Here is a 14,700-nt window from a genome sequence, read left to right as displayed (position 1 = left end):
CTTCCTGTAGGAACCTTTTAAAATCTCTTGTTCTCTCTGTACACAGAGTTTTACCACCACACCCTCCAGTTGTTCATGGCAAGCTATTGAATCTCTAGATTCAAAAAGTCAATTAGAAGAAATAAGTTAGCTCATTAAAACTTCCTATGACACTGATGCCGCGTTTTATTTTATCAACAAGTGAATCTGCTGGAGTAGAGTTAGGGCTGGAGCTGAGGCTTACTAGAGGTGAGGACAGTGTGTTCCATCAGAATCTGAATCAATGTTGAATAAAGCAAAGCCCTGTAGTACTGAGGTGTACTCAAGCAGATTGGTTCACTTACGTGCACAGGATGGACTGGTCTTCTCGATCTGTGAATAAAGAAAAAGAGCCATTAATTAGGGAGGATGCCTGTCCTGCCAGGAGCACTCATATGTGCAAGGATTTACACTGCACAGCCTGGACCCTCCAAACCCTGACAACCCATGATTAGTCAAATGTACCAGGCTCACATCTTCTTTAATTTGCCCTTGCATTTAAACGACCATCTCTAGTGGAAATATTTTGTACCCAAAATGAACAAAAGGTTAAGAGTTCACAACTATTTTTTTTTGTAAATTCCATTAGAGATGAACTGTAATGAGGACAGCAAAAAGATCAGCTCCCTATAAGCAGATTATAATGGAAAATTTCAAACCTGACACTCAGGTTTTTCTTGTGCTTATGAAGTATGGCCAGCAGCCCACTGGAGACAGTCTGGACAGATAAGGCATCAAAACCGAGAATGTTTTAAGCTGGTCATGCAAGGCTTTGAATTTTGAAAGCAGAGCAACTCAAAGCAGAGCAATTCAACTACCTGAATAATGAACTCTCTTTCATTTCAGACTGAGAGACACATTTTGGATCAGGATTTATAAAGAAGGTGGGCCCAAGTCTCCATTTCTACTGTGTGAGGCATGGAGGAGGCTTCTGTGCAGCAGAGTCCAGGACTCCGTAATGCTTCAGGAAGGTTTAGGATTACATCCCAGCTCCACAACCTGCTTGCAGTGTCCCTCCCTGCTTATGCTTTGGGAATTTCTCTTTGCTTTCAGAACTTTGACATAGAATTTGCTACCAAAAGGCTGTTCTCAGGCTACGAGTTTAGGCAGTGATGGACAGGAGCACCCACTAAGGTTGTGTGATGTGCTCCACAATGCTAAACTATTTTGTAAATAGTTTACAATTGAAGCAAGAATTCAGAAAAATCTGTGGTACACAGTTTGCCCTCTCTGTAAACATGCACAACTAACCTGCTTTCTGTGATCAGTCCTGAGGTAGAACAATATCTTTTTTCTTTTTACTGTGGGAATTGTCAACCATTGGGACAGGCTGCCCAGAGAGCTGAGGTATCTCCACACCTTGGAGCCATTTGGATTTAAAATTGAAGGAGGCTCTTAGCAACCTGCCCTGGCATTGAAGTTGGCCCTTCTTTGAGTGAGGCTGTCACAGGCTACCTTGTTCAGGCTGTAGAAAAATCTGACCTAAGAAATTCCCAGGGAGGTCAAACAGAGTGCTGAGAAGTGTGTGTAGTTTACAGATCTGAGTCTTGAGGCAGATAATCAAGGCAGCAGCAAGTGCTTATGTGTCTTTTGGCTCTATTTATCAAATGCAGAAGCAGCATGAGCCCAGTGGAGCCTGTGGTCAGAGGTAAGACATGAACTCCTTCCTCGTGTTCAGTGTATGGGGTGACTTGTAGGGCTACCTATCTGGTTGCTTGCCCCTATCACTGACCCTGTATGTAATAAATACCGTGAGATAAACAAGCTTTCTGTGCTGGGTAAGGATAATGGAGATAAATTAGACCTAGGAAGCTATGGCTGCCTGGATCACAGCCAGCCTAGGAAAAGCAGCAGAGGATTCTGCTACGGTTTGTATTGGTTCTACTCCCGGTTCCTCTATAGCTATAGCAGCGAGGGCTTTAGTGATCACTCACATGGCAAATGGTGCCACTTAACTGCTTTATTCTGTAAATTGGTGCAAAATGACTCATTAAATTCCTATTGGAGAAATTTGTCGGCAGTCAGCACAGCAGGACTCTTCCACCATAAACATTTGGGAGGAGGAGCCCTAAGCCATGTTTTTCACTGCAGGATAGAAGCTAGGCTTGCTTTTAAGTTAAGAAAGTGAGAACACGGTAGAATTCTTGCTAAAAATACCCTGTTGTATAAATAGAAACCGTGGGCATATATTGATACTGCATCACAAACCCATAAATACCATAAAGAAAATACAAGTGACTTCTGGATATGGAGTTGCCAGTGGAATTTCTGAGCTCAGGGAACATTAGACAAGGTTGGTTTCCTGCAAGCCAAGTATTTTTCTCACTACTCTTTACTGCCCATTGCTGCCCCAGTAAATAAAAACCCCTTCTTGAAGGTATCTCACAAACAGGCCTACCACAGTGGTTTGCATGAGTGCAGAAAAGTATTAGGAAGATCAGAGCTTGCACCTCCTGCCCTAGGACAGAGAATAGGCTATAAAAGCCCAGCCTGAGTTTCCAGGTTTCTTTGGATCAGCCCAGCCTGTTGTGCAGGTAGAGGGAACAAATCCTTCCGAATTAGGAATAAGAGGGGGATGGAGGGAATGGTGGGAAGGACTCAGATTGAAAGAAGTGGCTGCTGGATGGTAGCTGTCTATCCGAAGATGCCTTCTGATGAAGCAGCACTTTGTGACTGACTGACAGCAGTTTGAGAACTATTGGGGGTCCTTGGAGGGAAAAATCAAAGCTATTTATTTGCTTCCAGCTTTCTTTTGTAGTCTGAAAAGTTCCTGAAAAAAACCTGTGTGTTTTGCACCTTCTCTGTGGGTGTAGACTAGACTAGAATTAACTAGGTTGGAAAAGACCTTTGAAATCATCAAGTCCACCCCACTGAATTTTTGCAAGTTCTTCTCTTGGTAGCTGAGCTTATGCCCTTCCAGCTTGCCTTGTGTTTGACAGCCATATGAAATCTCCAAGCTTCCAGCCCTGCAATGCTGAACCGTGCAGCCTGTCCTGCAAAAGCCCATGCTGGCAGACCACCCTGTATAGATTCATGGATGTTCCAGATGTTGCTTCAGCAATTCTAACAAATTGAGAAGGTAAGGATGAAACCTATCATGAAGTCTCTTCTGGTCTGACTCAAGCTGCAGATACTGATCTCATTTACTTTCAAGGCCTATCCCATTAGGTTACTCCTATTTCTGTTCTGTAATATTTCACTCTATAGAAAGGACTGTGTCCTGTTTAGGGAATCTGCAGCTTTATGTGAGTAGATCTATCAGAAGAGGATGACTTGCACAAAGTAAACTCCTTCAGCATGATTCCTGGGACTTAAAAAGTAACAAAATATGTCTTGTAGATTCCAATAGCTTCTTGGTTAATACCTTTTAAACTACCTGGAAGACTATCATACCCATCTCCTCTATGTCTAATTACATGGTTTGGATGTGTTGGGTTTTTTTCTCCTCAATTTTTAATAGCCTGGAGATTTACATTTACATTCTAACCCCCACTGGATTTCCTAACCATGCAGTTCACTTTTTTTTTTGCTTTTTCTGGAATATGCTTAGCTTTTTCACCAAACACCTCCAGATGGCTTGTAAGAGTCCTATGCCCCTCTGTTCTTGATAGCCTAGCTAGGTCTGCTTAATCACAAACAAAATCAGGCGGTTTATCACAATGAAGCAGCAAGTTGGCAGCGCTACCATAAAAGGCAAAACTGAACTGAAGTCATGCTCCAGCACTCGCTTACTACTTCTTTACATTTGTTAATACCTCCCCTGCCTAACGGGGACATTTCTGTACAGTCCTGCTGGGGACACAGGGAACAGATGGCTTTCCACAGCAGCCTTCTTTTCTGAGGTCTTGGGAACTGTGTTTCCCTCCCATACCTCCCAGTAACTACCAGGTTGTTTGTTTTTCCATCTTTAACTCAAGCTTGCATAAAAATGGCTTTGCAGAAAATAGATAACCTTCTTGAATTTGCAGAAAGCTGTAATATATCTTCTCCACGATGATTTATTGACAGAGGACTTAATAAAAGCCTAATTATCCATGTGAAAATTTTCTATCTGTTACTACTGCTGCATAACCTGGCTTTTCACATTTGTATTGTTTATCACTACTTTGCTGTTTGCTGAATACAGGGAAGATGGCAGAAGGCAACAGAATTACTCATCCTTACTGGACTGGCGTCTCAGCTCCATCATCACTGAAAGCTGGCATTTCTGCAAGAAGAAGTCATCCACCTATCTCCAGCTCCTCCTTCCCGCCCTGCACTGCCTTCTCCTTGCTTCTGTGAGCAGCATTAATGCAGCCACACTGTGCATCGGGAGGGGCTGACTCACCTTAACACTAATTCAGCAAAAGCAAGGAATAGTTTTCACCTGGAGCAGTTTTGCATCCTGACTACATGAAGACTGGTGCCGCAAGTGGGTGAATTGGAATGGGGGTCAAGCCACATGGCAGCTGTGCTACTGAGGAACTACTTCATCCAAAACACATGAGAGAGAGGTGGATGCAGAAGCATGAGGTGATTTTTCATGGTTGCAGTCTCTAAGTGTAATAGCAATCAGCTAGCTTGTCTGTAAAGGCAGACAGTGGGACTCAAGTTCACCGTGGTAGCTCCTGGGGACAGATACACACAAATGCTCTCATGGAATGTTGTTTTCTCTTAGCCTTTTAGATTAAAGAAAGCTGAAGTTTATTCTTGTTCTGGCTGGAAATGAGCCTCAGTGACTGTGCCTGGGCAATGATCACACTGCATTAGTGATGTGGTAATCAGCAGATTCAAGAAGACATCCAGCACCCCAGTTGAGCATGAGACAGCACGAATGTGATTTGTTCAAGGCTTTTAGATGCTCAGAACCACTTGAAACAAGTGGAAATTTTATCTCTGCCAGCCACCCTCTTTGTTAACTCCTGTGTCCTATGAGGTACCAGCTTTTCTGCATCTTTGGAAGAAAGTCCAATTGTCTGATTTCTGTTAACCATGGGTAAGTGTTATTACCAGAGCAACTCTGATGGGACATGATCTCTAAGGCACACATTAACCAAGTAAAACTCTAAAGCAGAGGAGTGCAGTTTGCATGCCTTTTTTGCTCGATGTTTGTGCTAACAGAAGAAAGGGTGAGAATGTGAAGGGCTGGGATTCCCAGAAGATGACCCTACAATAGGACCAGTGGTCTGCAGAAACTGAAGCTTGATTTACCAAAAGATAAAGGTTCCCTGAGACATCTGAACAAGCTGATTGATCTTGGCCAAGAGGCTCTGGTGATGAAGTACCAGAATGTAATTCTTCAGTCTGCTGAAGCTAAGATATATTTTACTTTGTCAGGAAGAAACTGTGCAAGTTTCTCAGATAAGGAACAATACTGAAATCTCACAAGGAAAACATTCAGTGCCCTGATCCATGTTTATAAGTAAGAAGTTCTGTTTCTATTCCATTTGCAAACGTGTTTACAGGAGCAGTGAAGCTCTCCGTGTCTGCCCGTGCTGCGTGTGCTCCCACGCACAGTCGTCTTGATGCCCACTTTCACCACTCCAAAGTGAAGAGAATTTGGCTGAATAATTAGAGTTATTTTCAGGTTTGGTTTAGTTTTATGCCTGAAACACGAGCACATTTTTACAGACAAAAGCACAGCTTTAAAACCAGCTGGGGCCCTCCTCAGGGATGGAGGGACTCCAAATGGCACGTGCAAGTAAATAAGCAAGCGAAGCGTGGGTGTCCTGGGCTTGTGATGCAAACTCCTGTGGGACTGCTCTCCGCCTGCCATGCCAGCTGTGCGTGGTGGGGATGGGAGGTGGTGGAAGAGCATTCTCTTAAAGGTTCAGCTGATGATCTAATCCCTCCTCTTTTCTTTCTACTTGCTCTCGCCCTCCTCTCTGCTGCCAAGAAGAATTCCTTGCAAAGGGGGCACATGGCTAATGAGGCCTGAAGATTCCCCAAGAGTTGGTGGGGCCAGGAAATTATTATGAACACCAAAAAACGTGAACAGAAAGAAGCTGCCTCCTCCTCCCAGCATCCAGCCTGGGAATCACAGATTCATGCATTCATTACTGTGCCTTCTTCATCCCTAAACTATGATTTTTCCTTAGAGCAAAACCCCCTCAGTCTGTCAGTGGAGACTGCAGAAGGAAAAGACTTTGAGTTTCAAAGGTCTTACTTGCACCATTTAGTGCCTGACTGCTTTCCCATTGCTGCTCCTTACCATTAGTGTTACAAACCAGCACATCTCTATTCAGGGCTCCAAAGTAATGAAAGCAGCCCCCAGACATTGTTTGAGTTTGCTTTGCTAGGGGAAAAAGAGAGAGAAGCAGCGCGGACAGATCCAGCAGCACTAGCAGCTAACTTTGGAATACTCAGCTCTGGTGGAGGGGAAGCTTTTTCCATGCCCGTATTTGCCAAAACTATTTGCTTGACTTTGAAACCTTCCCACATGCCTCGACACAGATGGGCAAAAGGATTGTTTTTCCTTTTTGAGTCACAGTGTTTGTGGAGTGCTGTTCCTGCCAAAGAATTCCTCTGAAGCTTCTAGAAAGCCCATGTCACCCTCCGCAGCAGATCTTTTCTGCCTGTGCTACTACATGTGGGGCCAGAAGGTGTTGCCTCCCCCACTGGCAAGCAGTGATCTCCAAGCACTGGGGCACTGGGCCGGCCTACCTTGCAGCATGCTCCTGTAGGCATTGTCCGCGATGGCGTAGATGTGGGGGGGCATCTCGTGCCTCTTCTTTCCCTTGTACATGTCAATAATCTTCTCTGAGTAAATGGGCAGCTGTTTGTATGGGTTTATCACAACGCAGAAGAGACCTGAATAAGTCTGCAAGGAAATTCAAACAAAACCCAGGATTAATGTCATCTACCATGCCTAGCCTGGGAAACACAGGCACAAGCTGCACTGAGCTAACAGGATTTTAGCAAGTGCCACTCTCTTGTGTTCTGCCGAACATAACAAACAAAGCAGTGACTTCAAAAGGTGCTCCTATGGGTGGCTCCCAAGTATACAAAGAGTTATTTCTGATAAGCATGCTGCTGGAAAGTATGTGAATTTAGCACTGTGTAGGAACACCAGGATGTGCCACTACAGCTTCAGCACAGTGAATCCCCCTCAGCAGTGATGATGCAACAACCGTAACAATTCATAACATTTATTTTTATCAGAGAATTCTGGAATGACTCAGGTTGGAAGGGACCTCAGAGATCATCTGCTCCAACCTCCCCACTGTAGGCAGGGACACCTCTCAACTATACTCAGCTGCCCAAGGCCTGACCATCCCCAGGGAGGAGGCATCCAGAGTCTGTCCTCTGCTCAGGTAGGTGTCACATTTTGTACACCAAAATCCTTGGTGAGAAGCTTGGATTGGTGTTAGAAGGAGGGCTTTCAAAAGAGTGTAAGAAGAGCACGTAACAAAAATGATTAATGAGAGTCCTTGCAAAGAATCTACTCAAGATCCAACCAGCTGTCTTCGCAGAGTGGTCATGCCCTCATGATGTGACTGTTTCCTTAAGAAATTTAAGGGAAAACCTGGTTTCTGTTTACTTTAGTGAAGGTATTCATATAAAAATACATAAACAAACAAGAATGTTGGCTACCAGCTGATAGCTGTTCTTCCAGCTCTTCTTAATTGTTGTTTGTTTTCTTTTTCCTTTATTTTTTGGAATGCTTTAGCTATTGAAATGGAGCACAAGTAACAGCAGAGGATAATAGATGAGCCATATTTCACAAACAATTGCTAAAAGTAACCAATTTATAAAGGTTTTTTGTTTAAAAACCCAAAATGAAATCTACAAAGTTATGAGCTTATAGCTGCAGGGATATTGTGATACTTCAGCAGGCCTATGACTGTTAGTTTTAAAACCATGCCTGTCTGGAGGAAAACAAAACATAACAAAACAACAGAACACCACCAAAAATTAAATTCTGCTCCTTGTGGTTTAGACATAAGAGGGTCTGGACTTTATTTTTCATGTATCAACAAGTGCTCTGTGGCGTGCAGCTGCTGCCATGCCTTAGCCCGAGAGCTGTGTCCAAGGATGGCTTGGTTTCCCCATAGGAAGCAATGCAGCACAGGACTGTAAAATGGCATCTGGAAGGCTTGGCTTGGCTCTGGGTGCAGGGATTTCCCTTTCCTGACCATAATAGGCAATGGCCCAACACAGCCTCCGCACAGCCTGGGTGCTTTATATGGTATTAGCAAACAGGGGCATCCAGCAGCCTCCAGCGGCAAGGAGCAAGTTGGGTGCTCCACACTGATCAGGACAATGTCTGGGGTGCTCTAGGTGGTGGCGAAGACCTCTCCTCTTGTTTTGGGTTGTTACTGCATCACCATGGTCTCAAGTAAGACAAGAAGATCTTTGCTGGTTCTCTGTATCTCCAAACTAGAACCCTTGATGTGGGGGATAGATAATCACTGTGCTGGATTTTCATTGGCAGTGGAATTCAGAATTTAACTGTGTGTTAATCACATCAAAATGAACTTCAGTGCCACCAGGACAATACACATGAGAAGGAACATTATTTTTATCCTAGAATGACCACCAAGGGCATTAAGAAATGAATAAGCAAGGTTTGCTTTCTGAACCAAGTAAGACAATAAAAGAGTAAATTTCTAATTCAGAAAATGATTGAGGCTGCCCTTCCCTGAGATTCCTGGGCGTTTGCCTGGCTTGCCACATACAGAGCTCTTTGCACAACAGGCATACAGGAACATACTTTTGAAGAGCTGACTTTGAGGCACAAGAAGCAGATTCTTAAAGTAGAGCTGATGAATTTCAGGAATCCCCATTTCTAACTGGACTGTGACTCATACCGTCTCTCACCTCAGGAAAGTCAATCAGGACCAACCCATTGTTTTCACCACCTGTAGCTCTATGTATCTGCTTTGCAAGGATTTGGGGAAACTAGGTGAATGTATGTGGTGTTTTGAAAGTAAGTGAGCCTCTTGGCTGAGCATGTATGCAAAAGGCTTCTGGGCCTTAAATCACTCTGCTTTAGGAAGAGCCTGTCTAGGGAGGGGGACCTCCAGCCATATCTCTTCCCAGAGGGTCTGGGAAGAGATATATAAAATGAAGTGTCTTAAGGATAATATCCATAGGAGTGCTGAATTTGAGTATTCCTTGGATAGCCACTTCTGGTGGCTATTTAAGGGGGGGCTGGCAAAACCCCACACACCTGTGTTGTAAATGCCTTGTTTGGCCAGAGGAATCCCACCTCTGCTTCCAGCGTGCCTGTATAGTTCCCTGTGTTTAGGAAAGCATCTTGCACTCCTAGATGAAAACTGAGTCATGCCTATGAATGCAGGTACAACTATCAAATCCTCTGAAGTTGTGTTCCTATCTTATAGATATTTGTGTAATCATTCTGGATCAAATTTGCATGTGGACAAAGCAGGTTCTGTTCTGAGCAGTGTGAAATGTGAGTTAGTGACCCCACACTTCTTGCCCTTCATTCCTAATTACCTATGATGAAGGGAAAGGCCATCCTAAAGTCTAATCTCTTGAGAAGCAACACTTCATTTCAGATTGGGTTTTGGTTTTGTTTTTAATTTCTAACTGCATCATCCATTTTTTGAAATTAATTTTCTTTTCCTGCAGAAAGTGAAAATTCCACCAAAAAATCTACAAAGTAACCATTGTAAATCCTGGGGCCAGAGCGTTGCTGGGAACAGCACCACTAAAGAAATCAATCCCACGTGTTTCATCCCACTATTCTTCATCTAATTCTTTTTAGACCTTGCAACAATGTAGAACATTTTCAGAAAAAAGAAATAAAAATCTGTGTTAGTAGCTGATAGTGCCTGTGCTGGGGAAAGAGTAGGTGGGGCCAAGCTCCCACACTGACAAGATGGAAAGTCTAGGTTCCTTCAGGAATCTTGATGATGTGCATTTTAGTGAATTCCTGAAGGAAAGACCTTGAGTTGAGCTCTTTGAAGTTACACATAACATTTAAATAGTTCCTTTGTTGGACTGTAGGGAACTATCTTCTGCTTCATTTCCTACTATCCAATTTAGCATTCCTCATATTAATAATGAGAGCTCTACATCTGCTTCTCCAACTTTGTTACTTAAGCTCTGTACTGCCTTTCACTCATCAGTGGTCTGTCATGCAGACAGAATTTTCACAGACTGGAACTGTGGATTACTTTTCTGCTGCAGAGTATAGGGATTCTCCATGTGGAATCACAGGTAGGAGCTAAGGTCCATGGAAACTTTCTGGGCTTTCTTACTGAGCAGTTTGCTAACAGTTGATGCAGATAGACTGAAGGGTTATTAATGTCACACTTATGTTAATACACTTGTGTGGACTGGAAGACCACAAAATCTTGCCCCTAATTTCTATGGCCATAGAGAAAGTTATCATTTGCCCTGGCTTGGCTGATCTATAAGTTGACCAGGAATGGAAGAAAAGAGTTTTGGTGTGTGCATGACTTTGATTCGGTGACACACTGGTTCATGAGAGCAGGCTAAGGTGAACTCCAGTGCACTGATTCACTTACTCAAATACAAGGCTTTGCTCAAGCACCCACTAAACCAGAGTTTGTCAGCTGCCTTTCAGTGGGAGTTCTGTCTCAGCAAAACCTGCATGGTTTGACTTTTCCATATATTCTTTTCAGAAGTTGCTGGAAATTTGTTCAGGTTTACATGGAAGTTATTCAAAAATCTCTATTGCATTTTACCTTTTTTTTTTTTCCAACCAGCCAGGCTGAGGTGGTGTTCAGCTATTGGAAAGTACTTTCCAAGCCAACTATCCTTTCAGAATCAGTGTGTTTGGGGGAAGAAACCTTCATGTGTTTTAATTTCATTAAGCAAAGAAGCAATTACTAAAGAAGCAGGAGTTTCATGTGGAACAAAGGGAACTAAATACAGTTTTGATTTCGGATGCCACGACTGAGGGGTTGGTGCTTGCACGGCAGTGTTACATGCAAGGACTTCATCCCTGGCAGTGGCTGTGACCAGGCTCACTTGTGAGAGCAGGTGCATGCAACAGGACATGCTGTGTGTGTGCTTGGTCTCACTTACATAAATTAACCCTGAGAAGTATCTCTCCCTTAGATTGTGCAGCACCGAAGCTTCATTGAGGCAAGTCAGCTCTGCCATGTCCTCCACCTTGGAGAACTTCGGAGGGTTCATCTTCTGGATGTCATCCTTGCTCAGTGTCACTTTCTTTCCATTTTCTGCCAGTTCCACTGTCACCTCATCCCCTTTCTCTTCCTTGATACTTGCTGCTTCAAATCCATGTTTCTCTGATGGAATCCAAACCAGTTTCTTCGCTGACCAGTCGGCCTGGGCAAGTGGGTTGTTAACGAAGTTTTTGTCCACAAAGAGGAATTTCTCATCATCGCTGAGGGGTTTTTGAGCCATTTTGACTCAGCAGACACCTGTTGAGGAAACAAAATATTCTGCTTTAAAGGGAGGCAAATGTGGAGACATTCCAGGGAAAGCACATTTGTCAGATCTCCCTGTGGTAGATCCAAAGCACTATAGGTCCTGTGTCTTACCTCACACTTTCCTGCAAATACTTTTGGGTGCCAGCTCAAAAGATATCCACCTTAGAGTATCTGTACTGGGATTCCTATTCCTTTGTTACTGTGTCTGAATTCACCTAAATCATAAGCTTCATGGCACTAAACCAAATGAGGATTCCTGCATGGAATGGAATGGAAGGGAAGGGAAGGGAAGGGAAGGGAAGGGAAGGGAAGGGAAGGGAAGGGAAGGGAAGGGAAGGGAAGGGAAGGGAAGGGAAGGGAATAGGATAGAATAGAATAGAATAGAATAGAATAGAATAGAATAGAATAGAATAGAATGGAATAGAATGGAATAGAATGGAATAGAATAGAATTAACCAGGCTGGAAGAGACCTGTTGTACTGAAGATCAGAGCAAAAAGTAGGGCACAAATAATGTCTCTGCAAGGAGACTGTCAGGACTGCACTAAGACTTCCAGCTGAACAGCTTCCTGCAGCCTCATGTCTTGCCCATCACAAGGTTAACTGAATTCAGATGCATACAAACTTTCTCATCTCCCAAGTGCTGTTGAATGTTTACTGAAGTATCAGTGCAATAATGAAACCATCAGTAGAACAATTCCCAGGCTGTGTTCTGAAAAGGACAGAAATGATGTTTTCTTTCAAAGGACTGTTTCAAATTACTCCAGTACTATTTCATTTGGAGAAGGATAAGATTAAGGAAAGGTCAAAATAAAAGAAAAAAACCCCAGAAAAAATGCTGTTATCAGTACTGCTGATGAGGGAGCAGTAATTTAGAGTTATCCCCTTTCCATTGTTCAGATGGTGGGAGCTGATCATTTATGAAGGGTAAATATCTACCACATGAGAGAGTGGAGAAGTACAGCAAGGCTGGAATTTGCATCAGGTATTAGATAATGTGAACCAGGATGCTCACATTGGAAGGATTGAGGCATCTGTGTCCTGCAGTTCTGTGGATAAAAAAGCATCATGCAGTCACACTTGGGTAAAGCAGCTGGATGTATCTGCTCTGTAAGTGAGAGCCACAGGAGGGTCTGGCTGCTTTGCACCCTGTTTGAGAGGCAGGCAGCAGCTTCTTTGCTGCTCTGGCCATTGGAAGTTAGGATGTAGCTGCAAGATGTGTGCTGATAATGCTGGAGCTTTTACCAGTGATCTGCTCTGCCCTATGGGACACACTATTCTAAGTAAGGAAAGGAGTAAACAGAGGACTTCTTGTGGTTTGCCACAGGGCAGGGAAAGAGCGGTGCTTGTGGAAACCTGCCATGCAGTGGAGCAGAGAGGAGCTGGGGAGGAGCTACAGGGGGGAGCAGGGAAGGCTGTGTGCCCAAGAAAAACATCTCTAGGAGACAGAGGCTGTTACATTTCCTTATTGAGAATGAATTTAATATTTACAGCATTCAGACAAACATGAATCTTGAGAGAGCTTGGAGAACTCACTGCTAAAGATGTCAGCAATCAACCCATAAGCAGAGTGATATTTGTGAGGACCAAGCTCTCTGGTATGCAGCCAGATGGACACCCTGTGCTCTGGGAGCATCAGAGATCAGTTTCCAAATATTTGTCCCTGAAGCCTTCCCACAGATTACTGGTTTTTTGCAAGGCCAGAGTGTGTGAGGGGTCTGAGAGAGAAGCATGGATCATGCTGGAGGTGACATAAAGCTTAAAAACCAAAGTAGGATTTTCAAAGTGCCTGAGAGAGTTAGATGATATCCCACTGAGATGCGGTGCTCTTTAAATGCCCTTGACAATTCTCTCACCTGAAACAAAACCAGCTTTCCTCTAAATGTGCTGGTTCTAGAGTCACCAGCCTTGCCTGGAAATCTTCAGCATGAAAAGTTCACCTATGGATGGGCAGCATATGTGGTGGTGTGGGTGGGCAGGAGGGAGACCCTAGCAGCTTGGCTCTGTGCGTGCCAGTGGCCTGTGTGGAGTGTTCTTTCCTGCCGAGGCTCCATGAGGGAGCTCTGTAGGATGTGGCCCTTCACAAGCTCCCAGGGGATTCTTGGAAGAGAGCTGCGAGAGGAAACTATTTGACCTCTGTGTGGATTAAGCAGAAAATGTTCCCTTGTTGCCAAGAGAGCTGGTAGAGCCGCACAGTTCCAATAATGGAGATGGTATTCTCTCCAGCTGAGCTTTCCAGCTGGCGGCCACAGGGTGAAGCCATCTGGACAGGGGAATGAAGGGAGCTGTGCCCCATTGCCAGGGTTGTGGATCCAGGAGCAGAGGGCTTGGGGAGCAGCATGAGCCTGCCATGGGCTCTCTCATCCTGCTGCGGTAGTAATAGGCAAGGTACCTTCTCTGCCCTACTGCCCCAGCAGCATGGGAAGCAATGGAGTGGGAAGGTATCAGTCCATCATGGGCCCAGAGAAGAGTGCAGGTTATCCTGAAGCATCAGGAAAATCGGATCATGCTGCCTTTGGGTAAGTGCCGAGTGACACCACATCCAAATCAATAGAATTTGATGCTGCTGTCAGACTGACCCACCAAGCTGAGTTTCACAGAGTGAAACCCTGCTACTTTCAGGCTGCCCACAAAAAATAGTGGTGGAAATGAAACTGCTGAATCATCCTGACCCCCTCCTTCCAACCCCCAACCAAATATAAAGCAGTTGGCCTGCTGCAAAGCATTGTCACCAGCTGGGTGACCCAAAAGTTTTTCCCTGTTTCGATGCCCAAGGATCAAAGGAAAGCTTCTTTCCCTTTTACATCCTAAGTCAGAAGCATCTTCCACAGCTTACAACATGATACAGAGCTGATCTGTCTGCACACTATTGCATTCTCCTGCTTCTTCCTGCATGTAAAACTTTCTGCATCTTGTTATTTAAATTCAGTCTTCTTAAAAGCAAGGTAAGGTTGGAAGCTATAAGAGGTATCATGAACAGCAGAGATTGGAGACAGAGGGTTTTGTTTTATCTCCAGATCACAGCACTGTGTTTGACTAGTTCAAACATGGTAAGAATAGACCCCTAGAGGAAACAGGGAATAGACAGTGTGAAAAACAATGAGGAGAAAACATGGATTTATGTAGAAAGAACTTTTCATGGTTGATCCTCTGGAATCTGAGGGCAAAGTTTGAGTAGCAGCTGAGTACCACTGTAGTGTAAAAGGAAACGTAGTTAAGAACTGTGGATTAATAAATATTAATAGCTTCATGGACCAATGAATATTAATTGATACATATTAATAATAAAGCAAGATTTCTGAATGGAAGGGGCAGAA

General features: G+C 44.0%; 2 protein-coding genes across 5 annotated transcripts in view; one reads left to right on the top strand and one right to left on the bottom strand.

Moving 5' to 3' along the window:
- The window catches only part of MYH11 (myosin heavy chain 11), a 54,183-nt gene that overhangs the window by 36,207 nt on the left and 3,276 nt on the right, over positions 1–14,700 (bottom strand). For all 4 annotated transcript variants that reach the window (XM_068146857.1, XM_068146858.1, XM_068146860.1 and 1 more), the window contains exons 2-4: positions 11,017–11,375; positions 6,661–6,817; positions 324–351 (exon numbers count right to left, since the gene is read on the bottom strand). In XM_068146857.1, the coding sequence (XP_068002958.1) occupies positions 324–351; positions 6,661–6,817; positions 11,017–11,358 (527 nt within the window). In that variant the 5' untranslated portion in view covers positions 11,359–11,375. The remainder of the gene's footprint in view (positions 1–323; positions 352–6,660; positions 6,818–11,016; positions 11,376–14,700) is intronic.
- The window catches only part of LOC137445289 (multidrug resistance-associated protein 1), an 82,148-nt gene continuing 74,258 nt past the window's right edge, over positions 6,811–14,700 (top strand). Inside the window, exon 1 of the mRNA XM_068146861.1 lies at positions 6,811–7,310. Within this exon, the coding sequence (XP_068002962.1) occupies positions 7,170–7,310 (141 nt within the window). The 5' untranslated portion in view covers positions 6,811–7,169. The remainder of the gene's footprint in view (positions 7,311–14,700) is intronic.

This window comes from Melanerpes formicivorus, unplaced genomic scaffold, assembly GCF_026170545.1.
Source record: "Melanerpes formicivorus ecotype bairdi unplaced genomic scaffold, bMelFor1.0.p_v2 SCAF_14, whole genome shotgun sequence".
NCBI lineage: Eukaryota > Metazoa > Chordata > Aves > Piciformes > Picidae > Melanerpes > Melanerpes formicivorus.
The sequence above is the reverse complement of the archived record's forward strand: the minus strand, read 5'-3'. Positions and strand labels throughout refer to the sequence as shown.